The 26,557-nt window shown below is 36.9% G+C and overlaps 2 protein-coding genes across 2 annotated transcripts; one reads left to right on the forward strand and one right to left on the reverse strand.

Annotated features, from left to right (window-relative positions):
- The first annotated feature begins 6,171 nt into the window (after positions 1 to 6,171).
- Positions 6,172 to 14,555, forward strand: LOC103713487. Its single transcript, XM_039116707.1, is given in 7 exon segments — positions 6,172 to 6,497; positions 8,940 to 8,960; positions 8,963 to 9,008; positions 10,884 to 11,034; positions 13,178 to 13,279; positions 14,165 to 14,209; positions 14,211 to 14,555. Coding segments are annotated over 7 exon segments (687 nt in total). The 5' UTR covers positions 6,172 to 6,343; the 3' UTR covers positions 14,379 to 14,555.
- Positions 14,556 to 15,273: 718 nt separating this feature from the next.
- Positions 15,274 to 26,386, reverse strand: LOC103713488 (hydroxyproline O-galactosyltransferase HPGT1). Its single transcript, XM_008800440.4, has 12 exons — positions 26,030 to 26,386; positions 25,798 to 25,861; positions 25,385 to 25,434; positions 25,090 to 25,283; positions 23,844 to 23,907; positions 23,688 to 23,760; positions 22,266 to 22,389; positions 21,400 to 21,487; positions 21,240 to 21,290; positions 16,154 to 16,225; positions 15,920 to 16,035; positions 15,274 to 15,662 (listed from the first exon to the last, which is right to left on the reverse strand). Exons 1-12 carry the CDS (start codon positions 26,140 to 26,142, stop codon positions 15,637 to 15,639), a joined length of 1,035 nt encoding a protein of 344 aa, XP_008798662.2. The 5' UTR covers positions 26,143 to 26,386; the 3' UTR covers positions 15,274 to 15,636.
- Between the last annotated feature and the right edge of the window lie 171 nt (positions 26,387 to 26,557).

Genomic DNA, 26,557 nt, shown 5'->3' on the forward strand with positions numbered 1-26,557 from the left:
AAATCCGAAAGGATTATTTAGTTATAAGCAAGAAGGAAGAAGAAAAATATCAATGCTAGCAAACTTATTTGAGAGAGATTAGATAATAGAGCTTTTTTCTCTCTCTTTTTGTCTCACCTTTTATAGGAGGACTCTTGATTTATTTATAGCCATAATCTTAAATCTTCTAGGGATCGTATCTTAACAAACTTAGAGTCATGACAGAACAATCCATTAACATAGCGTAACACCCCAAAAACATGATGTAACCACCTAAAATATGATGGAATTACTGAAACCTCGTGTGTATTTACATAAAAGGACCAAGCTGCCTCTGTCATGGAGAGATTCTGCTCAACCCAAATTGATTGCCGAGGTCACCAGAAAAAATTGAACTCTAGAGATCAGCTGCTTCTGGTCTACTCGTCCTAACTTAATTATAGGCCAGCTGGGAAGTTATTTCGGAATGTCTTGGAGAATTTTTAGAGCTATGCGTCACTTAGAATCATAGCAGTCCATGAATGTCACACCTCTAAGGGAGAAGAATGAAACCAATTTTTCTCACAGCCCTTTTTATGTCTTTTTTTCCCTCACCTCATAAATCCACTCTACTTTTTCTGTGCCACATTGTCATCATCAACGACAGCTTGCCAATTTGCTGAAGTCACGGTGAGCTCATGCTCTTCTGTCCCCTTGCTTGACGCTTTTGTTTTTGCTGCACCTGGATGTCTTATTGTCATCTTGATCATAAATAAAACTGGTAACAAGGAACGGATGGTCTGTGTACTTGCGTTTCATGGAGGAATTAACATGCATTCCTCGACAAGGGTGTCAATCTTGCTCCCTCAATTGTTCCTAACGAATTTCTCTTTGGTTATCATTCTCAATTTAGTTTTTTTAAAAAAAAAATTATAAAAGGCGAGGGAGGGAGGCGAACCTCACCCACTTAGTAACCCTTTTTTCATTGAAGAATGTTCGATGCAGGCCGCAAATTTTCGCGTATCTTCTCCGACCCATGGGCTTCTCCCACTAGGATCAACACCCATGTGTGAGTAGTCATCCCAGCGCCACCTCAGTACCAGCAGACTAGATAACGACTCCACCGGATGAGCCAGACGGGGAACATCTAGAATGCATGTACTAATTATATTTGCTCCATCCCATGTTGCATATTCCTCTGCATATATATATATATATATATATATATATATTGCATGGATTTAGTGCACTGTATAGATTCTTTCAAACATCATTACATTTTAAACTCATTACTCCTCGTGTATTGCTCTGGAGCTTATGCTATGAGGTGAAATTCAGAATGGTCTTGCATGGTTGGTAATCATAGCCTTGAACATATTAGGATTTCTTATAATACTAAAGTTCGAAATCATAACAAGTTGCCGGGAAAAAAAAATTGCAACGAATAATCTTAAATAGCCCATGCATGATGCTAACACAATTTTTTGAGAAATCATGAGAGAATTATTGCAGTCTTGACTACTTAAATGGCCATTGATATTTCTTGTACTATTGTTGGAATATATTGACGAGCCTTTAAAAATAATATGCTGATAAATGATTGCTACTAAATGGCATTTGCTACAACAAATGTAACTTAACATAGAAGCGTATAACATCATTGACGAAAGTTAGCGAGTTACGCCATGCAAGTTCCATCCAAACTAGCAAGTTTATTGAGCCTATCATAGTCATTTTTGACACACTAAGATGGTTGTTAATTTATTTCAATACAAAAAAAACCATATTATTTCATATGAATGGCTCGTTTGTTTTGAGAGCATCACCATTAATTTATCTTAACTAAATAAATCCATTTATGAGAAACAAGTCAAATATACTTGTACGCCTTTCAAATTCAAGACTAATGTTTAAATTTGTTGAAAAACTATTGTCTAGAAATTGGTATATCGTCATATTATGATAGTATTATAAAAATAATTTACTAAAATAGATTCAACAAATTGAAAAAAGCTTGTCTGAATCGAGACGTGTGATATATAGTATTCTAAGAACGTGATTCACCCCCTACGTGCGAATTTGCAGTGATCTCGTCATCAAGATACAACAACCTGGCTCAGCCCAATCGCTGAGAGGCTTGACTCAACCGACGTTTTCAGTTGCCCAGAAAATAAAAGAAGGTAGATAGTATAAAATTGAAAAATAAAAAAATTATGTCTGTGGAAGAAACTTTTGGAAGATTGGATTGGATTATGATTAATCTCGGAGAAGTTTATTTATAAACTCTATCCGAAGACCGAAGAGATGCAATGATTCCGAAGATACGTAATGTTTCAGAAACACCACGTTTTTTCGAAAACCAACGTTCTGTGTGGAAGAGTCACAACCCTTCTGAAAGATGCCTCAAAAAAAATATTTTAAAATTTTTAAAATAACTAAAAGTTAGTAGATAAGAATGTTTTTAAAATTAAAAATCCAACAAAATTTTTGAGGCGAGAAGATACAAGCTATACTACATCTCACGTGAAAGACACGTGCGAGACCTTAGAAGTGTCCCGATCACGTGGAAGCCCGTTTTGTAACGTTCCACCCGAAAAGAACCCAACCGCCCTGGCATTTATGTAATTTGATCTCCATTTTCTGGTTGGACTCCGACGTCTGACCGCACCCATCTCTGACGCCCCGTTCCCCACGCCATCCCCCACTCGCGGACTCCAATCTCGACCGTCCACTCATAACACAAGCTCCTCCTGGACCTCGTCCGCCACGTGTCGAGCAACTCAAGAGAGAAAATTTCCTATCATGGGCCCCGCACCTGACACCCGCACGAAATCCAACTGCTCATCAACACCGCTAATGCATCAACGGTCCAATAACTCCGCGCTCTAGAGGGGTACAGCGATCTGGCGTCATCCACAGTAGCCGGTAGCTGGTCCCCACGGCCTCCTGTCGGTGCCCGTGGGTCCCACTCGAGGAGCACCACCGTGGCCTCGAAAACCTGTGGGCCCCGTGCCCCCCAAAAAAGCCCGTGGGCCCCACCACGAGGATCCCCAGGGATTCGCCTCCAGCTCACGCCTCACGCTCCAGAGACTTTTCCCGATCGCCGACGTGGCGCTGCGGTGCTTCACGTGGTATCTTTACGTGTCGGATTCTGATTGTTTCGTTCCATCCTCATCAAGAAGGTTACGCCTAGCTCCAATATTAAAGCGAGACGCGACAGAGAGCCCTAGTGCGCGGTGACGTCATCCACTCGGGTCCACATCACCGCGAGACAACAGCCGTTGGATGAGAGAAAGGCACGGACGATTGGGAGGATGTGACGTGGTACTAATTTTTCTCCTCTTTCGATACCTCTTTATCAGCACTTCCAGCTCCTGAAGCTGCTTGGGTCCTGACAGCATGGCTCTTTTTAACTGACGTGGCATCTAGATAAAAACTTTATGCTCGGTCGTAATACTCGGCTCCAGTCAGGGGCCCGTGTATGGCTGTCTGCTGTTTTGGAGGACAGATCTCGACGTGCCTCACTTCTACGGGATGACGTGGCTGTGTTGAGTGAAGTGGGGCCCAGAAGACGTGGATGAGAAGGAAAGGCAAAGGCTTTGTCATTTAGGACCCGGTTTCGGCGGAGTGTCGTGGCCATCGAGAAAACTGGGATTAACCTGTGGTCCAAATCCGCTGGCCGGGTCTTTGAGGGCATTTCATCGCCCATGGCTTTGGATGTAACTACGGGAGTGCCCTTGCGCATGGTCCTCCGTGCACTTTTGCTTCTACGCCCTCAACATATCATTGTATTTGTTTATAAACCTTTTGCGTGTATTCATCAGAAATAATGAGTAAATTATAAAAACCTCATTAAAATTAGAAATAAATTACACTTCACCCGGAAAAATCTACGCTTACTTCTTCGAGATATATTTTTATCCAATTCTTTAATTCATAACTTAATAAACGTCAGTCAAACCATTGATTTAAAATAGGACTCCAATACCATATTAGAAAAATTTTGAAAACAACCAAAATAACCTTATGTAACATAGCAATCACCCAAGGATATAAGAAAATATATGTACTTTGACTTTTTATATAAGGTAAATGAATTCACTAATGCCGTTAATTTAATTATATATAAGTGTAAATGTAACAAACATAAATTTCAAGCAAGTTTTTTAATTTATTTGATAATAAATTTATAAATTATTGAACAGAATGATAACTACGTATCAGCTCTTTCATGTAATACTTTGTGTTAAAAGATTTTAGCCCGTCTTAATGATCTCCAATGCCATCCTATTTTGCTAACATAAACCTTGTTTCAAAAGGACTTATACATATGACTTTAAATAAAAACATGTTGCTTGATCGAGTTCTTAATCCAGAGAAGAGCAATATAAGTGACATGGAAGGATATTTTTAGTCAGCACAAAAGTTTGTTCACGTTTGCATGTCAGGAACTACCGTATTTGTTATATTTAATGCAAACTGGTCGTAAAAGTTAGAAAATATCTTCAAACACCTCACGCATATTCTGAAATGGATCGTTGTCTCCGAATATGCTCATGATATGTGAACATTTGAAAAAGGTATGCGCAAGGGATGGTCTGAAGCAATTGTTGAAATTGTTGAAAGGAAAGAATAATTTTTTTTTTTGATTATATCACCAAATGGAGAAGAGAAGAAGAAAGGCATGGAATAATATAAAATCTAGTGGACTAGCATTGCTTAAGTCCAACCCCCTCCCTAAAAGCAGCTCATATGATATTGCTAATTTAGTTTCCCAAGCATCGGCACGCAAAAGGTTTTTGTGAGTGTGATTTTAAACATTGGTTTGGATATCAAATCCGAATTATGGGGTCCGGCCCTGCCCACAGGGCAACGTGGCGTGTAGTTGACATTCTATGCGCTGAAGTCATTCTTGATTTTTTTTTTTAACATAAATATCCTTCTAAAAATTTAAATTTACATAAATATTTTCTTCGAATTTATATTTATTTCTATATTCTTATAAATACTGTTTTTGCACAAATGCCCCTAACATAACAATTGTTCTAACATTGTTAATAAAATCATATTTATTTTAATTAAAAATAAAATAAATTTTGAAATTATTATTTTTTGTTCTCTATCATGGCCGTCTTGTAAATATTTTTTTTTTTACACATCTATCCATTAAGTATATTTTAAGCCCCGTTTAGAAGAGCTTTTGGAGGGCCAAAAAATACTTTCTACTCCTCCAAAAGCACTTTTAAATGAAATAGGGATGTTTGGTAAAAAATTTGAGAAGCTATTTTAGCTTTTTCAGAAAACTAAAATAATTTTTTTGGGAGAAGCTCCATTTTGGAGCTTTTCGAAAAAGCATTTTTAGGCCCGGCCGGAAAGCTGTTTTTTTAACCAAAATATCCATAATAAAATATAACGATTACACAAAATGTCCTTTAATAATTGTTTAATCAATTTTATAACTTAGCTAGGAAATTTGTTATTATGAAAAGTTAATTTATGCTAATAATTATAATATTTTATATCTTTATTATTGTATTATACTATAAATATAATATTATATTACATTATATCATAATACATTGATATACTACGTTAATAATTTAATATTATATTAAATTATTATGCTATAGTATGAGATATTATATTACTATATTATAATATATTATATTATATTACAGTAATATTATACTATATCATATATTTATTTATTAATACATATTATATTTTATTATGCTCTGTTGTATAATACTATGCAATATTCTTTATGGTCATTTTGTCATACTAAAAATACTTTCTCAGTTTGTTTACCAAACACATGTTAAAGCGGCACATCACTTTAAAAATTTAGTTACCAAACAGCAAACAACTTTTTATAAAAACTCCACTTCAGAAAACTCTACTTTCAAAAGATCTACTGCCAACAGGTTCTCCAAACGGAGCCTTTAGTTATTTTAAATTAAAACCGTTAATTTATTATTTTTTAATGGCATTAGATGATAAAAATAAAAATAAAAAAATAAAATAACAAAATAAATATTTTTAGGATACCCATGCAAATACCAATTTTAGATTCATACAAAAAAAAAAAAAATCCTTCTCCATCATCCGATCGCAGCCGTCCACAGCGTCTCTCCGACATCACACACATACCGCCCTTCCTAATTCCCAACGTCAACACGGTTGGTCCGCTTGAATAAAACAAAGTCGCATGTAGCTTGCCGAAGTCGCTTCTACCCAATCTGGGCAATTGTTGCGAAGTTTTCGAGTCCGGGAAAAAGAGGCTACCCTTCCCGTCAGAAGGAATTCTTGCCGAACTCCGACCACCTCCAAATCTCTCCGAAACCCTCCTCCTCCTCCTCCACCTCCCTCTTTTATCCTATTTCCAATGGACTACGATTATCGGAACCGGACGGGCCCGACGTACCGTCCCGGCGTCGGCGGTGGCGCCGCCTCCTTGTACCCCAGAGTCGCTCAGCCCGGCCACCCGCCGGTCTCCCGAGCCCCTTATCTTCATCCATCCTCCTCTGCTCCTCCGTCCTGTAAGACCTTCTCCTCTCTCCTTTCCCTCGAAAACCCTATTTTCATCAATCTCGATGAGCGATGATCGTATCTCCAAGTCGCTAGGGCTTTGTTGGTTATGGTTTCGTTGTGGTTATGACGAGGAATTCATTTTTTTTTCTTTTTCTTGAACCCTAATTGGAACACGGCACCGAAAAGAAGTATAGTTGATGACAAAAATAGGTCATAATCATCTCTTATAATCGGTTTCTTGTCGCTTAAGATAAATTCGACCAGTTCAAGAATTATTGGTTTAATTGACAAGTATTAAGTGCGATCAGTCTCGCAATATTAATTATTGTTGTTTTTTGCTTCTTTTTTTTTGATGATGTCTGCACCATCAATCATGTTAACTTCGTGCACAATCCTGAAATGGTTCCTTGTTTACAATATACTCGTAGTGTAAACTTACCAGGCTTACTGTTCTCTTTGTTATTGCATTAGCAGAGATGATATTTTGTGCCATTGAGATTGATACCCGAGTTCCTCGAAACATTGTTGTCATCCAATGTCCCTCAAGTTCTTGATATCAACATTTTCATGATTTGTAATTCAATCTTTAGGATCAGAACTTAGTAGCACGTCAGAAAGACAGTTCTTACAAAAGGTGATTGAATTAGATTAAATCTTTCTGATGTAATCTCCTTTTCTAAGTATTTTCTTTCTCAATATCTATACAAAGTGATTTTGGTTTTGAAAAGAATCCCTGTTTGAGTTAGGATTCTTAATGGCTCCGTATTCCCCACCTTCCTAAGTTTATTTCCCAGAATTACCTAACATTTTACACTACAAATAAGATCTTAGACAATGAAGATTAAAACTATAGTTTCTAGATATGTTCTGGGATTGTTTGGGGAGGCAATTTTCTTTTCTTTAGTGTTAAACTTACCAATGAGATTTATTTTCACACATCAAGCCCAAAAGAATCTTATATGGGATTGATAGAATATTGGGCTTCTCTTTTTTAGTCTTTTATTTGAGCACGATGTCTAGCTAAATTTTAGAATTAGGACAAGTCAATTTGAACTTTATGTAAGTAGTTCATATCAATTTATGGCTCATGCATACTTTCTTGAAAGAAAATTCTCTGTATGACCCTAAGCTTTCGTAATATTGGTATTATCATGCTATTCTCGAGCAATTTCTATCTTTTTTTATCATTTTATAATCCACAGGTGACAGGATTCAATAAATATAAGTCTATTTGTGTTACTTGATAACTGAACTACATAGTGATGCTGATTAATTGGGTATAGAATCAAAAGAATTTTGCACATTTTATGCCTGGTTCCAACCTATCCTCGGGCTTGGTCCTTTGCATCATTTTGCCTGCATACAATGTCAAATACTACTTTTATTAAGTAAAGCAAAATGTGACTTCTAATCTTCTAATTACATTAAGGTGAGTGTTGACAATTTTTCTTCATTTGAATGACCTGGGCATATGTTGGTTGGATTGAATGACAAGAGTTCCTATTTTCTTTACTGTTATTATGCAGTTTACCAGCCTTATCTAATTTTACTTTATTCCAGGGATATGATACTGTGATTACTACTGGACTCTGACTGCATGACAATATTGGATACTTTCAAACAAATATTTGTTGCTTATAATAATTTAAGCTTATGTACTTAAATTCAGATAATAATTTTAATCTGGTATATCTTCTCATCTTTGCATACTATAATCTCTTTCCCCCTCTCTCTCTTCTCTCTCCCCCTTCTCCCTCCTTCCTGGCTTGATTCTTGTGAATTATATTTTAATTAACATGTTCAAATACCATACAGTTATCCATATTTGTCAATGGATACCAAATTACCAATCCAATTTTTGTTATAGCATGCCGACATTGTGCATCATTAAATAAGATACACCTATTTATGGCAGCAGTTGCTATTACAATTTTTTTTACATCATGAGCACATTGTGTTTCTCTGATCTTCATTACAATGACCATATCAAGGGAAATATCATGGTCAAAATATAGCATACTTTCTAAAAGATTAAGCTTTTTAGATCTGGAGTATAAAATCATGGCCAATAAACTTTTGTTCATTATGGCCAATGTTTTCAAATTCCTTTCATACTATCATCTCATTTCACTAAGGCTTCTTGTTATCTGTCTGAAAAGCACATTGTAAAGTTGAGATGCACAACTAGAATGATTTGATGTTTATTTTAGTTTCGTCATAATGCTATATCTGAGCAGGGAAGGTTATATACGATCAGGATAGTTTTTATGTTACTCATGATTGGATGCAACATTTACTAACTAAGCTTGTTTCTGAGACTTATTATATGTTATAGTTTTCAATTCACTTTTAACTCCATAGGAAATGCTGTTTGTTATTTTACTTTTAGCCTTTGGCTCCTCATGAATGGAACATTTCTTATAGCTCAGGTATTCTATCTTGTTTTGCAGCAGGATTGGGCATTCGAGTTACAATAAACCAGAATATCAGATAACACCTCCTGTAAGATTCAATTTGCTGTTAATTATTTTGATGCGGATTTATTTTGATATTGAATTCTGTTCGTAGTACTTGTTTACTTCCTATGTCTGAACTTTTACTCTTCCCTCTTTGGTTCATTCCGTGACTATGAGAACCTTAAGGGTTTCTCCAACTAGCATGAGCTTAAGTTAAGACAAGGTAAATTTATCTACTCAAAATTAGCTACTTGAGTTAATTGTAGATCCCTCTCCTGCCAAAAGTTATCTATACTGGAAATGATTTATGTAAGGTTGGCATCATGTTGAGAGCTGACATACTTTGGTGGATCATACTTTGATGTTGAGAGCTGACATACTTGGTGGATCATACTTTGATGTTGAGAGCTGCCATATTAATGAGAAAATATTATTGATTAAAGGTATAATTATAATGAAAATTTTCTTGGCATGCCATAATAGTTGAATTAATCAATAGCCAGTTGAAGCCTTATAGTAAAGAAATGGATCAAAAGATCACAAGTACAAAGCCAATGAAAGCTTCTTCAGTTCATCCATAAAAGTTGGTCTAATTTCTTATGATAATTCAAGATACATTTTTTTGAGCCGTCCGTGAAAAATTATACACCGTGTTTGACATGCAAGTAGAGAAGAAGCTCATGATGGAGTAAATAATCATCTTTTTGATATAATCTTATGAATCCATCTTCACCATCTTATGAGTTTCAGCCTTGAGAACTTATTCTATTCCTTCTTTGCAACCTATCCTATTTCCATTGTCTTTCATTTTTTTGCTTGAGCCATCAACACAAGCACGTGCCTTTTTGTTGACAAAGGACCCATTTGTCTTTGTTAAGCATGAATATTTATTCTGAAATCACTATCACTTTGTTCAATGTTGATGCTGCACCTTGTCTCTTTATAAGCCACTTTTTAGGTTGAACTGCCTCTGTCTCATTTCCACCTTAACCTTTGAAAACACTAGGTTGGCCTCCTATCCATAAATATGCCTTTTAGGTTTCATGGCAGGTCCCTGTCTGGACTAAAATTGCCTTGGTTATAGACTTGATGCTGGTTTTTTAGAGGCTTGACATTAAGTTGACAGTCAGTTAAAAGTTGGTTTACTCTTCCATGAGCATTATGAACTTTTAGTTGTGATCATGACTGACCCTTTTTTGATGGCTATGGTCTTGGATGACAATGCTTATGTGACAATGTCAAGGTGATTCATCATCTTGTCTTTTTAAGACGTAGGTTCACTGATTCTTTCGGTTCTGTTTGGTAGACTTTCTCAGGATAAACATCAGTGTGTTGACTAGTCACAGAACATGTTGAAGTTCAGTTTCTTATGGTTATGTCGCTGTTAATGTTCATGAAAGACTGGCTACACAAGGTTGGTGGTGCACTTTGAGAAGATGTTGGTTCATCTGATGGTTTATTTTGCTGCTTTAGGGAATGACAATGACATTTTGATCTTAAGACTGTGTTAATTCATTGTTTATTGTTTAACTTGTCTTCTTGCATCTGTGTCATTACCTTGTGAGTTTCATGTTGGTATCTATAACTATTGGCTTGATCCCAGATTATATGCTGGTACATTGCATTTATTCCTTATTTATTCTGTAAGTACCTGATATTAGAACTGTTTGAAATGCTTCTCAATTATTTGCTGTGTATATTAATGTATTTGTCCTTCTTATGGAGCTTCTATTGATTCGCAAAATGGACTAAGTTATTTAGATTGTATTTGTACATCCAAGGGAATAATTGTATGTTGTTTTTGTTGATTGTTTTCAAGTTCGCATCTGGCAAATCTCTAATTATGATACCGACCAGTTTCATCTCTAATTATATGAGAATGCTGTTACATTATATTGTTTTTCTTTTTTGTATTTTTTTATTTTCAGCCTCAGCTAGTACTCAAGTGGCAGAGGTTCCTAGGAGCACATTTCAGTTCGACTTTGACTTTGAAAAGAAAATACTTGCTGAGGCAGAGAGAGATAGCCAGAACTGGAGCAAATTTGCAGTGGAAAGTCAGTCATCAAAACTGCAGCTTCATCCATCTGTGGTATATTATTTTTCTCGCTACTGTTAATTTGAATATTAGTGCGCAGATACAGTATGTGTTTATTTTTCTGACAGCCTAGAAGTTAGGTGATGTTAATAGCATAGGGTAATTTATGCCTTTTTCTTTGGCATTCTAACTTTCTGGACAGAACAATTAAACAGAACAATAACTCTGGAATTCGAGTGATCATTAAAAAAACCAGTACACCAATCCCATCAAAGGATTGTGGCTATCGTTATTATAATCACGCAACTTTAGTTGGTTTAAGCAGATTCAGACATTCTCTAAATGCTTTTCTGAAATTCTGAATAAGAAGGTGTCTATGCGTCAAAGATTATTCCATATCCTGCTCATCATTTTCACAAGTCACATTGTTCTAGACATCTGTTTTTTGGAAGTTTGGTTTCTTAGAATAGTTAATGGTGGAACTTATTGTAATTTTAAGCAACACACTGCTTAATTTATTTTGCGTTGGGCATGGTTTTACAATTTCAATCTCTGCAAAAAATAAAAAATTCCGGTTGACATCTCAATATGATGAAGGGCTAAACCAAGGAATGCGTACCGGTCCGTACGGCCGGTACGGGCCGGTACGTACCGGTCCGGTCCTGACCGGTACCGGACACAGATGAAAACCGGTATTTCCGGTTTTCTTCTGTGAACCGGCCGGTACGGAGACCGTACCGGCCGTACCTGGGCCGTACCGCTTGGTACCGGCCTCGTACCGGTGCGAACCGGCCGGTTCGCACCGGTACGGTATTTTTTCTTTTGGGGGGGGAGAACCACAGTGCCTCGCTGTGGTTTTTTTTTTTTTTGATGGGAAAGAAAGTGGTCCGGACCGGTACGGTACCGGTCCGGACCGGTACCGTACCGGTCCGGCGGCCACCGGTACGCCGATCCGGACCGGTACGGCGGACCTTGGGCTAAAACAGTTTCAGACTGAAACCGTGGTCGAAATGTTTTAGAAAATTCAGAAAGTTTTAAATTGCCGTAATATAATTGAAAACATAATTATAATAGATAGGAGTACCATGTTAATATTTTTTGTTTATTGGACGAAGTGCAATGCAGCAAGAAGCCGATGCAAATCATGTGCTCTGAAAATTTACAATGGCGGAACAAGATGTTATGACCTTATGTAGTCATGAAATTGCATCATTTGAAAAAATATAATAGTTGGAAGATTATCGTGTTATATGCCTTTTATGCTGAAAATATAGATAGTGGGCGGGATTAGAACTTACTAAATGGTATAGATTGTAATGTATGTGAATCAGAACAGCAATATTAGAATTTAGTTATAGTACGGATTACATGTATGTGAACGAAAACGGCAATTTAAAAGTACTTTTCTCCATTATCTAGTCAATATCTCAAAATTGATGAGCTGCCTAATGATATTTGGTGTACTTATTTGTCCAATGTGGATGGTTAGGCGAAAAGTGATATAGAGTCCATAATCTGGTATATCGTTGCTGTTCTAGGGACATCTTTGATCGCCCTATTCTAATGCTAGTTTCCCAGACTGATAACCTTGCAGTATGCAGAACCACCATGTTGATTACCTCTAACCCTAACCCTGATGATTGTCATCATTTGCCTTGTTGGGTTGGTCGCATTCCCAGCAACCACTAAACCTCATTTCTGAGATTATCTTAAAAGAGCCTGAATTACCCACATCAGCATCCTCAACATTGTCATGACGTGGTCTTTATTCGGGGATTAGATCAATGGTGCATGATATATGCTTAAATCTTTGTAATAGTCTTAATGGATGATGACAGATAACTAAGACATTGTGCAAAGCTGCAGTATAAATTGAATAATCAGTTTATTCAGGATCATGGAGCTCCAATTCCCTTGCTGCTCATATGTACTGGATATTATATGTTATGTCCACTGTTGTATATACATTTTTTTAATGCACTGCAATCTCTTTACAATATGCATCATCTGAACAATATGAGAATACCAGATAATTTGTTGTGACCTGGCTGCCCATTCAAGTCAAAATCAGATTAGCATGACTAAATGATAATGTATATGACTTAGATGCCTGTCGACTGACATTCAACTGCATGCAATAGAATGATATGTATGTGTTCCAAGAAGTTATGAACCTGACATTTGCTTTTCCTTGAAGGGTTCAACAGGGGATCCAGTAGTGGACAAATATGTTGCCTCAGGGCTTGGACGAGAAGCTGTATCACTTGCAGTTCTAAATTATGGAGATAATCCAACAAAGGTAACAATTAAATCTCCAAATTCCTTTGTCAGAAAAGAGATTATATTTAATGAACTATTTAGCAATTATAATTAATTGTCTATTTGGTCCAGTCAGCCCAGCTCCACTCGTCACTGAGCAAATGTGTCACCATAAATACATTTTTTTTTTGTTTTTACTGTCAAGTCTTAACTGCTGCTAGATCATCTGCGCAAGCAATTATAAATATTTGAAGTGAATTAAATTTTCATAACTATGTTTCCAATTTGTTTGCTGCTTGTTAAGATAGGTTGTCCCTCCTACCAACCAATCCTCTTGGTGTAGTTCGGTTGCCTGAAATTGCCTTAGAAGGAATGTGGAACCAGAGGCACATCAGATTAGAGACTTGGTAGCAGGAAACTTCTATCTAGGTTGACGACCTTGCTCTGAAAGGAACTCAAACTAGCATCTGCTCTCTGAGCACTTCCATCAAATATTTTTAGAATATTGGCTTCCATGCACCTGCACCTTTGCCTGCTCCTGCATCTAATCCTGATTCTGGACTAAGGATTAAATTGGCAGGGCTCACAAGGAATCTGCAAGCTTTATTGGATTGTTCTTTGATCAGTGAAACCAACCTATAGATGGAACATGGCACTCTGGTCAAGTCTAAGGCAGCAACCCAAGTTGATTATCATCAGTTAATCTGGTGACTAGCCCAGTTTATTAGATTGCCATTCGTGTTACAAGCTTAGTCTGGTAACAATCTGACTTTTGCCTGTTAGACTATATTACGGTGGAATTATCTGCTGATTGGATGAGTCAAGGTGGTAAGCTAATGAAAATGCGCAATTAAGTTTGCTGTTAAATTTTTATGATTTGGAGGTATGAATTTTCACCGACTCGGGATTTTTTTGATCCTTCCAGGTTAGGGAGTTTGTGAAAGGCTATAATCTTCTCCGAGAAATGGGTTTTCTCTTCGAAGAATGTGGCTGAAGCACTGGCGATGTATGATAATGACACTGACAAGGCTTTGGGCTTACTTCCTCAACAGTTCATCATGACTGCGTACATAGATCATTTGTGTTTAAAACTGTTGTACTGTTGCGTGTTACATGTCAGGGTTCACCCTCTGTTATAGAAGGGGAGTGTTTGTAGGCAAGTTGTGTGCTTGAAACATAGGAGTTTCTCATTCTTCTACATTTGGGATTTAAGTGTTGAACTCAAGGTATCGAAGCTATATTTTACCGTACGAGATCCTATTGATTGGATCATTTATCCAATATCCAGCAATGTGAAATGTGGTGTTGACGGGCAACTTCATGCATTTTCGGTTTATAAGGAGGCCCTTTAGCCATGTCTTGTCAGTTATGATTTGTAACTGCTGTAGTTCCTTCTGTCGCGATACCTGCGAGGCACTGCAACTTACCGTGTTATGCATGAATCTGCAAATGGTTCAAATCTTGATGCGCTGCTCATTCTTGGGTTCATCTAATCTCATCTGAAAATGTTCATAAACAATGTATATTCCTGGGTTCCGGTATCTTGAGTATTCTGCCGCTTCATCTAGGTGGTTGGAAGGGGGCGGTGCAAACACAATTGAGGACGAAATTGCGCATCAACGGCTGTGCACCTTCTCGTGTGCATAAATGGGCAGACATTCGCATCATGGATCCATCGTTGCACTGAAGCTGTGGCAGATGATATTTAATTTCAATTTTTTTTTTTTGTATTATATTATATTCTGTAGGCACGATATTCATCTTAAACTCGGGAAAGGAGGCTTAGGAATTTCCAGCACCGCCCAAGATGCAGTTATCCATGGATTGCAACAGATTTAACCTTGTTGCCAGGAATATCCGGTTCAATCTGCATGTACAACAAGATCTCACCAGTACTTCTACCCACCCCCTAACATCGGTTGCCGAAATCACCAATTTCTTAAGCATTTATATTTGCTACGCCTATTGCTCCGAGTACTGCCAACAATAGGGAAGAAATGATGAGCTGAAGCAGTGCTAACAGCCATATGCACGAAATATTTTTAAAACTCAAAAACTGCAACTCGTGTAAAAATTGATTTCCTGTAGTCCCATCAATCAATCGCGCGGCATAAAATTTCATCATCCTCGACAAAAGAATGTGCTAACAATTAGAGGCAAAATTTCCTCTCTCAATTCTGGGACAAAGCTCCATTGTAGTATTCTGAACTGAATCCTGAAGGAATACGGTCCTCTTGAGATTTGGGGGTCTCATGCCATCTTTCTAGTAGACCCAATCCAAGACGACGTGGATTCCTGTCAGACTTGCTGCCCATTGCTTTCAACTAGTGATGCAGATGGGCCGGTGCAGAGCCAGGGACACTCCACTTGAATTGTAAACCTCTCTCCTAAAACACATCATCGCACAGCTGTACATATGGCTCCTGCAAAGTACAGGGTCACCAACTCCATCAACGGGGGAAAATGCTTAGCTACTGTGCAGAATGTGAAAAGTTCGAGCATGGCGGAAGATGGAAGTCATGAAACATGTATGTGCACAGTATGAACATCAGATCTTTTTACCAGCCAAGGCACGGTAAATAACACCAACCTAAGACTAGCATAATTATCTATAAGTAAATTTAGTGCAGAGGAATAGCATTGAGAAATCATTAAAGTGATCATAGGGCAAGAGAAAAACCTGAGGACCATGATGATGAGCAGCAAAATTTCCCCTCATTAATATGCTTGACATCAAGCCCAATCATCCATGATCCAACACTAACATCATCATGGGCATACGTACGAAGAATAGCTCTATTGGTTCAAAAAAAAATGGTCATATAGTAGTACACAAGTGATTCATCGAGAGAATAGGATCTCATTATTATTCATGCAACTCAAACATAATTTTAGAAAGTGACAGTCTACCCACCTATTTATGGAAATAAACTGTGCTAGAGCTCTGGATATGACAAAAATTTCACCAGAAGCATGACGAAAATATCTGTTAAATGAAGGGGAAAAACAACAGGACATGAGCTAAGGCACTATTAGAATCCATAATCCATAAATTACATGCACAAAACTATGTTATCGAGTACAACACCATGGCTCATTTATGCAAATCTACACTAGAATATGTAAGCTTAGCACAAATGAGATTTGGTGACTGAAGGACCAAAATTTATTTCAATAGGCAGGAAGCATTTATTAATAAGGTGGAATGTCATATGAAAATAAGGTTCCCAAAAGAAATCATGGAGAAACATCAAAAGATATTATTATTAAAAAAGGAAGACAACAAGGAAAAGAGAAGATTTGATATCAAATGAGAGAAATGATAAATGAATAAATATCTTCAATTTTACCTAAAAAAGAGAGAAAAAAATGATCCAAGAAAGTAAGCAGCTAGCCTTAATTTAGATCACTAATAAAACAGGGAAAATAGTGCTATCCAAATCCCTAAATAATCTCATAAACAGAAAAAGTTATGAGATAAACAAGGATCTCTGATCAAATAAAAAAATCCCTAAACAACTATTCTCTTTTTATTTCACTTCCAAAAAAAAAAAATCCCATATACCAGTGAAGCACTGATAATTGGCTTCAACATCCTGAAATGTGCCTTCACCCTCCATTCTTGGCTTCTAATGCACCCTGTTTCTTTCTTTGAAACTTTACTACCAGATAAACTTGGTACTAAATCCACTTCTGTTCAATCTTATTTATTAATGGTCTCCGGGCTACAAGTCCACTGTACAAGTCACAAAGTTGGGAGCATTGCTGTGACCAAATGAAGCCACTTTATAGTATGGTAAATTATCATTTATCTAAGAAGGTACATTAGCGCAGTTATGATTCTAGAAATCCAAAATCTTGATCGGGGCAAATTGGAGACAGACCTAACTTTTGATATTTTTGCACAAAGTCACTGCCCCAGGCCTCAAACCTGTACCATTGCACTTGTGGCAAAGTGACAGCCTCAAGACTCAAACCCGTACTATGCACTGGTGGTTATCTTTTATCTAATCTTTTAAAAATAAAACAGGAGCATTTTTTATATGTTTCTGATTAACAAACTTGGCCACTTTGTAATACAAAAATTATCTTCTATCTGATCCTCTACAATGCAAAAAAGTGCATTTTTTTTGATATGTTGCTTATATCCTTTTGGGTAGTTCCTATCTCTCTTTTAATCAAAATTACAAAAAAAAATATTGCTAATATCCCTACCGGCAAGGCTCACTCCAACAAGAATCACCATTAAGAATATCGCTCAAAAAACTAGATTTTATGTCTTGCTAAGTGTTGGACCCCAGGTTCGCCGAATCAGTATTGGAGGGTGTACTGGTCGGCAATTGGTTCAACATGGTATGGGTCTGTCTCATGCCATTCTTGGACATACCGAAACAGAAAGGGAGGGTGAGATAGAGAAGGAGAGAGGAAAAGAGAGGGAAGGAGCAGGAGGGGGGGAGAGAGGGAGGGAGGGGGAGAGGAAACCCTAACCCTGTGAAATTGAAGTAGAAGACAATAAGAGAGGGACAAGGAGAGGAGGGAGAGGGACAGAGAGAAATCGAGAGAGGGAGAGAAAGAGAGACATTGATCGATCAATTGATCGAGAGAGAGGGAGAAAAAGAGAGAGGGGGAGACTCACCTGCCGTCGTTGTCGTCCGTCGCCAATGGCAGATGGCTTCAAATAGGATTAGGGCTTCAAAGGCATCGAACGAAGCGAGCGAGGCGTCGAACGAAGCGAGCGAGGCTATGATCCATTTCGAAAGGCTGAACCATACTAGTAACTGACTAGTTCGTTTCTGTATGTCCCAACTCGGCCTGTTCGACAGTCCTTGGTTGGACCTATTGTAAGTAGAGAGTTCTCCTGATGTTGACACCAGAAACTTAGGACAACATTTGATGGTAAAGTTAAAAAGACTCCCTGGTTTTGTTTCAGATATCTCTAATAAGAATCATTCCCAAAACAAGTAGTCACAATAAACTTCTTTTCTGTTTTACCCTTGTAGTAGGAATCTTCTACCTAAGGTACACGCATCTGCTAGGAAACTTCTGGAATATCAAACTCGCACCTAGCATCTAAGATTTTACCTGTGATAACATTAGAAGTCAACTAAAATGGTTTCCTTTCCCCTCTTGAGGAAAATACAGTTGGGACGCTACTACCTGGATTGAACCAAACTGATTTGAAAACGTCGTGTTGCCAAATCAACTAAAATGGCGTTCCAATTAATTTGTACCTTCAAAACGAGTTCAGGACATATTTAGAATTAACTCATCTCAATCACCAACCCATGTTAAGAGTTTTCACCATCTAGTTTTCATCTTAAAAGCATGAATAATCGATTTCTTTAATTTGCTAAGTAATATGATATACAGTGGGTATAGAGTTTCCTTCGGGTTTGCTTCAAGTCCTATGAATTGATAAGATCCGGTTTACTCGTAGATCCAATGAGTATGACTTAGGTGAACCAAATATACATATCTGACATCTTGTAGCATATATAATAACTGCAGACAACAGGCCAGTGGTTTCCAGAGCAAATCTTTAGAGAGCAAAAAATTAAAAAAATCAACCCCATAAAAGAAGATTGAAGAAGGCCCAACTAAAACTCAAGCATATCAAGCCCACTCCTCGCCCTTAATGGCCAGATGTTCGAAAAAAGCTTAAAAATGACCAGCAAAGCAAAAAAACCTGCCAATCAAGGTTGGGCCTAGTTTGTGCTAGAAGGTAGCCTGATATACTGACACCCTTAAAAGTTAGAACTGTTCGAAAATCAAGTCATTGGATCTCTTCTCTTCATAGTATTCAACCAAAAATCAAATAGTACCAAAGTTCAAGTAACTCTTGAGTGAACTTTGCCAATTATTATTTTCATGTTCCAAGCTTTCACTGGGATCAATCTGATCACTCCTTCCATGCTTCTTTATTGTTTAATCATTTTGTCACCTCTCACAAGATAAACACTAAGCAAACCACAAATAATTACTGTTCTTTGATTACCTGACATGCTGTCATCCTAAATGCTTAGGTAAAAGTTAGTTCATGGAACTTCCATAGTTGTAAAAACCAGATCAAACCGGCCAGTCCAACAGGATAACCAGTGAACTGGTCACCTGTCCGGTCCAGTTTTGCAAAATGGACTGGCAATGTGGTTGACCCAATAAGTATCAGGTTGAACCAGTGGGTTTTCATGCAAATCAGTGATCCAAGTGCTTTAAACAAAAAAATTACCGTTCTTTGATTACCTGACATGCTGTCATTCAAATGCCTAGGCAAGAGTTAGTTTATAGAATTTCCCCATACAGAGTTATAAAAACCTGGACCAGACCGGCTGGTCCAATAAGAAAACAGGTGAGCTGATCATCTGTCTGGTCTGGTTTTGGAAAAGGACCGAAAATACAATCAGCCTTGTAAGAATTGACTTGAACCAGCTGGTTTTCACGAAAACACGTGACCTGTGTGGTTAAACAAGGTCAACCAGCTTCAAAAAAAATTTAAAATTACATGCTGACTTGATTCGAACTGCTGTTCTCCTAGGTACCAACATACCCCCTCTGCCACCACGCAACCAAATCAGTTTGGTACAATAATTATTCATTGCGTTTACTAAAATCATTAGAAAAAGTTGCACTTTAACACTTCTGATAATGTGCAACACTAATTTTTTTCGATAATCATTTTTTTGAAAAGAAATAAGATCTATCTTTTACTTTTAACACTTTAATATCAATGTACATATTTTCTATGTTATATGTTTTTATATTTTAAAATTAAATGATTTATAACTTTTGTCTGTTTATGATTCAAGTGTAGAATGTAGATATATGTAAATGAGTGATATTTTAAGTATAAAACTTATCAACAGTTATGCATATTATTCTTAGAATACGTCTAATATGTTACATTTTCAAAATATTTTAATATATTTTAAATATTAACCCGGTCTGACCAATTGACCCAGTGATTGGATCAGTGACCCAGACCCTTGGCAGGGTTGGTTTCTGGTCCAGTTTTTGTAACCATGCATCCATGCTTGTAAGATAGCATATATCAAGGTTCATAACGTGTTACACATTTATAACTGACCCCATCTAAAACTGTTATTTAAAAAAATTATAACAACCATTATTTGCCTCAAGAAGAAGCATTTCAAATTATATTAAAATAAAAAAATAATCACCGTTATGATGGCTATTGTAATGGTGTTATGCAGAAAGTAATGGGCAAAGAAGGGAAATTAAAAATTTATATTTCTATTCACTTTTCATTGGATAAAAATATTATTTTATGGACCAAACAATTACCTTTGGAGGGAACTTGGATGCAAACAAATTCAACTTAAAAAAAAAACTATTTTATTTAAAGACAAGTATAAGCAAAAACAACGGCCATTATCTTTTTCTCCCATATTAAATATAATGTAATGGGAGGGCATCGAAACCTTTATATTGCTTATAATACCATAATTTAAAACCTTGGCATAGATCAAAGATATTACAACATTTTCATCATTTATAGTCATATATTGTAGAATGAAAAAATAAAATTACAAAAACGAACACAACAAGCAACATGCTGATAAATTTGACAAACCTAACAAGAGCTACTTGTGGTAAGCATTACAAATGATGTGATGTGATTCATTTCTGTCAAAAAACTAATGCTTTTCAGCAGTTTCATTCTAATCTTTTTAGGTGTTACAGTTCAGGCTATATATTCTGTAATTTGCATGTGACCAAACCAGATGCTAAAGCGACCCAGAAAGTTAAAGATTAGGGAAACCATATACTGCTATAAGGTTGTGGAGGGTACATGATAGAAATCCTCTTCTCAAAGTTTCTATATTTCAGAGTATTAAACCAAACTAGGAGCAATTACCAAATTTACGTAGATAAGTACACCAAAAAAAGATCTTTTAAAGGATGCTCAACACTTGTAAGTTGTCGCAAGATGTTAATGATCCTTAAATTAAGCATAAATGAAAAGGCAGTAAAATATCACTCACGATTTTCCATCGCCAAATTTCCACCAGTCTGGTTCGTACCATTTGTGGTTCCTGGATAAATATAGAGATCAATATTTGATAAATATGAAAAAGAAACCAACTTCCTTAATACTAATCTCGAAGAAAAAGTATCAATGACTCAAAAAAACTAACTACTCACGACTGGGAGAAAACTTCGCCAGATTTCATGCATCCCATATAAACGCGGGGCTTGTCCCAATGAGTTGCAAGCATTGCTCCCAAAGCATCTAGAAAGAAAAAAAGAGTTCGAAAGAAAGAAGAGTTATTATAATATCAAATACCTTCAAAAATATTTCAGGATGCGTATATGCCCACACTTGCAGTTCACTTATTCATTCTATAGCAAGGTTGGTGATACTGTTGCAAACTGTCCGGTTCACTTGAAGCCCTCTCTTCTCTAAGATGCCAGAACAGGGGCTTCGGTACCTTTATATATATTTTTTGAAATTTTTAAAGTGAAGTCGGCAGCAATTTCCAACTTCATTTTTTTTAAAAAAAAATTAAAGTGACTGTTGACCTCGTTCTATAGTGTACCATAAATGGATGAAGACAGTATATAACATTAATATGCCAAAAAGCTACTTTAAGCATGTCAGACTGTCATTTGTCAGCATCATCACTCTATATTATTATCATCAGGGAACATTTGGTAGATAATTTATAGCACTTACAGACAATTTTCTATATTACCTTAAGACTCAACCAAGGAAGACTAATTTATCTATATCCACATAACTTGTTGATTTTTCATGATTTTATTACAACACAGGGCAAATTTTGATTTTGATGTGGATCCACAAATTTTTATGCATCAGACATCAGATTTCTAAAATATAACAAAACTATCGTGACAGCAAGTCAGTTTAAGGTTCAATCTAATTTTTAGTAGTTATAGGCATGATATATGTTGGCATTAGTGAGATGAACCGAATTGTTCTTACAGTGTATTGACCAAAAAAAAATGCCAGTGTAAGTCATCCAGAACATGTTAAGGACAATTCTTACCGATGTTGACATAAACATCATCATTGACCTTAGCATAGAACTCAGCATCCCAGGTGTCTGCAGCATGAGCGAAAAACCGCTTTGTCTTTTTTGGACGTTCTTCTGGTACTTCAATATGATTATCCTATTGGAGATTAAATAATATAAGCCAGTCTGAGCCGTCCAAAGAAAGAGACATAGGTTATATCAAAGTCAATTTGTGGAATTTTTCCACTAAAAATTCTCTACTTAAAACAAACAGCTTACTAGCTCACAGGCTTCTCTAACTTGTCAAACAAATAACCACAACATAAACTGAAGCTCAGCCATAGTTTACTACATGATATTAAAGATGTGTCCAAGACATAGATTCGAGGTGTGTCTAATAATAATGGATAAAAACAAAATGTGACGCATGTTTTGATTTCTTAACAAGTTCAAGGTCCTAAAAATATCATCATGAAGTTATGATACACAGAATACGAAGTGAGAAAAAGAAAAAAAAAAGTTAACAATAAGGAGATCCAGCAAGCAAAACCTTGTAAAAAATTCCTACTACAAGAAAACAGAAGACTATAAGATCCTGCCAAACAAATAGGGCTGTCCTCTGTTGCGATAATAATGTTATTCTTTAGTGTTATCTAGGTGCTAAACACTATTATATAAAATCATCAATGTTACAACAAAAAAACACATTTCATCATCCATTTATTGAAGCTACTAGATTCTCCTACAACCAATTAAAAGTATTTTCCATCTCGTCACATGTCTCAGAGCAGTTAGCACAACCACTTAACAATCACTGATTTCTTTGACACAAGTACACGCTACACATGGCTGGTTAATTAGCATATTTGATGGTTGCATGTTGTAATTTCAACTTTATTAAACAATACAAATATCATGATCCTTGGCAAACCTCCGCGAAGTCCCTCAAGTAAGTTGTTGGTAAACAGTCTATTTCGCACAATTAATTTCAAAGTTGGCTTGGAGCTACTTTAATTGTGCTTGAGCTAGCCTTGGCTATTATAGAGCGAGCTCGAGCCTTCCTTTTCAGCTCAGATTGTAATATTATATACAACTAAGTCACATTAGAAAACAGCTTAGTTCAATATTCATAATGGATATGTTCTCATTCTTGGTTTTGTTCTCCCATAAAAAAGCAATCATTGTAAAAAGTTACACGCTTAAAAATTAAAAGTTATCTTGTAGTTTAAATAGCCATTTCCTATTTGGTTCCTTAATTCAAAAATACAACATAAGGTATATCTCTCCACAGAACAAACTGTTGTAATTCTTTTATAGGACTATCAGCACATATATGAGTTAGAAAGATAAATTGCAGGAAGCTTGAAGGAGTAAGCAAACAAACAAGAATGTGAGAGATGTGAATAACAATCAAGGAAATTGTGAAGAAAGTGTCAAGAGAGCAAACAAACATACAAGAATGATGAAATCCTTAGTATGCATATTTTCATCATCAATTGCCCCGTCAAAACTGTCTCCTCTATTTGCACTGCAAGTCAGCAACAAAAAAAAAAATCAGAAAAAGTTTCCCCTGGAATCTTTTTGATATGTTATTTTAACACAAAATAAGACCTTCTTCCTATCACAAATCGTACTAGGACACCTTTCTCTTCCTCCAACTTTTTCAATGCAGGACCTGTGCAAAGTCAAAGATCAGACAAAGCATTTGATTTGGCAAAATAGATAACTTTTAAAATCATGCATCATTTTAGCATTCATAAAGCTCTTAATGTTTCTTGAAACGTGTGGCTCATATCAATTCATATATTTCACTATATACTTCTGAAATGAAAATATATTTTACATATGAACCGAACAGCAAATAATAATGATATCATATGCATGAAAGTGATTATGTGCTTTCCCATAGCTGTTAACTGGATTAATCAAGATTATTGGGAGGCTGACATCAAATTGGCAGAAAACAACTCGATCTGCTTATAAAACTTTCTCTTGATAGGACGAGGTTTGGAGGTGGCGGTTAGTTGGAACATGGAAGTGATTATATTGACAACAGAACACAATATAAATGCAGCAACAACTAGAGATGTATATGTGAGAGAAAAAATTAAATTAAAGGAGATACAAACATAAATTGTCCCTTACAGAGGGGATGGTATGGGTTCCAATAGACAGTTTGGTCTGGCATAGACCTCCCGCATTCTCATAATTTAACTCATAAAAACAACTACCAAACAGTACCCACATTGCACAAAGGTTTGTCCACCATAACTGGTATAATGTATTCGCAGTGAAACAATAATATATTTTCATACAAACATACAGAAGTATAACTCAATTAAATTTAACATAAAAGCAATCAATTGCTTTTCCAAATTTAGGTCTGGTTGAGTGGATCTCCACTCAGATAAGGTCAGGTTATAATTGGAGAATGGGCATCCAACATCGATATCTAAGTTATTGGATATGATCTTCCACACCAAAAATCATGCGATTTGAGACCCCTTAGACTATGCATCAAATGGTCAAAAAGAATGTATTATTTCGTACTATTTAAATTGTTCCTTTTTTGACAACTTGATGCATAGTCTAGGGGTCTCCAAATTACACATTTTTAGTGTATAAGTAGTTCAGAGATAGTAGATTACACCAATCGCTCGGATTATCGATGCTGAACCTCCAATCATGACTTGACCAAATTTGAGTGGAGATCCGCTCGATAGGATCCTAGACAACCTTTTATTATTATTCATTACAACTAGTAGGAGTAGCAGCACTACTTCTAAAATATAGGAAGCAGAAAGCGGTCCATTTCTTTCATGGAGAATCTCAAAAGAAGAGAGGGCAAGCACTGTACCAGTTGGAAGCCACGACCTCCGAATCACATCCCTATTGTTCTTCCGCCCAAATTCCGTGATGACTCCTATAACAGCCATCAGCCTTCTCCTATTATTAGTCCCATTAGTCTCAGAAGAGTAACTCCCAACAAAACCTTCATGCCTCGCTGCAGCCAGCTCCATCTCAAGTGCTGCTAATCGCTTATGCTGGTGCCTGAGAATTAAAATATCTACGTTCAAGTCCTATTCAAAAATTCAAATCATTCGGATCTGCTCTCATTCTACCCAAAAAATTGGTATATGAAGGCAACTTACCTGCAAGCTACTACCTTCAGTGTATCATCAACTGATATAGCGGACTGCGCCTGAAACAGAGATAAAAGCTCAGATCTCCTCGATGCTATTACCCACAGGGTAAAGACAACTGCCCAAGCTCAGAAGTTCATGCACTGAGATCATGCCTTTTCTAGGAGACTTGATGTAAAAATTTAAACGATCTACATGAAAGAAAAGCATCAAGAACTAGATGCTGTACCTAAGCTCAAAATTTTACTTCAATCACACATGGACATCGTATCATCGCACAAGAATCCATGTAACATTCAAAATTTAATAGCAGTTTGCGTCAAGAAAAGCATCAAGAATCGAATATACTCCACAAAACCCTAACCGGATTGAAAACAAGAAGAGATGCGAAAACACGACTCAAGAAAAACGAAAAGGACTACCTGGCCGGTCCTCCGATCGAGTTCTGTAATGAGATAAACCCTATTTTCTGCGTCCTGCCATAGACTAATACCAAAAAAGAAAAAGATTAAAGATTGCACTTAAATTCGAATAAGTAATTCTTTAAACGCAGGCGCGCAACTCTAATTCTGGCGATGAAGAACCCTAAAATTCCTTCAAGAACCCGAAAAAGAAGAAGAAAAAGCGATCGATGGAGGGAGAGAGGCGTCTCACCGGCCGGCGACGTAGAAGGAGGCCATGGTGGCGAACATTGCGAGCATCACCGAGGAGATCCGAGAGCGAAGAAACAGCCCCCGCAGGCGGTGGCCCGATCCTCGGCTCTGCATCTTGTCTTCCTCCCTCCCTCCCTCGATGACCCAATAATCCTCACACCATTCTCCCCAATTCTGTGATTTGATCTATTGGGAGCGGTGGCTTAGAGAGAGAGCCGGAGGAGGAGGAGAGAGAAGGTTGGTCGATGGAAACGAACGACGTCTCAACCGATCTCGGCAGCGATCCCAAGGAATGAAAGCATGGAGGGGAGGATGGGGGTTTATTTTTGATTAGGACAAGAAAGACGGACTTATTTGAAGATGGATAAGAAAAATGAGAAGACCCGTAAGACCCGTCTGACGGTGATCGGCCAACGAGGGCCGTCTCGATCCCCTGTCACCGTGTATTTTGAAAGAGAAAAATAAAACCCACATATATAATATATACAATAAATTATAAAAACTCTGATGAAATTTGGGTTTATTATAT

The sequence above is a fragment of the Phoenix dactylifera genome, unplaced genomic scaffold (assembly GCF_009389715.1).
Source record: "Phoenix dactylifera cultivar Barhee BC4 unplaced genomic scaffold, palm_55x_up_171113_PBpolish2nd_filt_p 000121F, whole genome shotgun sequence".
Lineage (NCBI taxonomy): Eukaryota > Viridiplantae > Streptophyta > Magnoliopsida > Arecales > Arecaceae > Phoenix > Phoenix dactylifera.

Excerpts from the sequence above, each read along its gene's own strand:
- LOC103713488 (XM_008800440.4), bottom strand. The coding sequence starts at position 26,142 with ATGCAGAGCCGAGGATCGGGCCACCGCCTGCGGGGGCTGTTTCTTCGC. Across the intron at positions 25,435-25,797 it reads TCGATCGGAGGACCGGCCAG|GCGCAGTCCGCTATATCAGT; the intron begins GTAGTCCTTTTC and ends TCTCTGTTTCAG. Across the intron at positions 23,908-25,089 it reads GAGGTCGTGGCTTCCAACTG|GTCCTGCATTGAAAAAGTTG; the intron begins GTACAGTGCTTG and ends GACTTTGCACAG.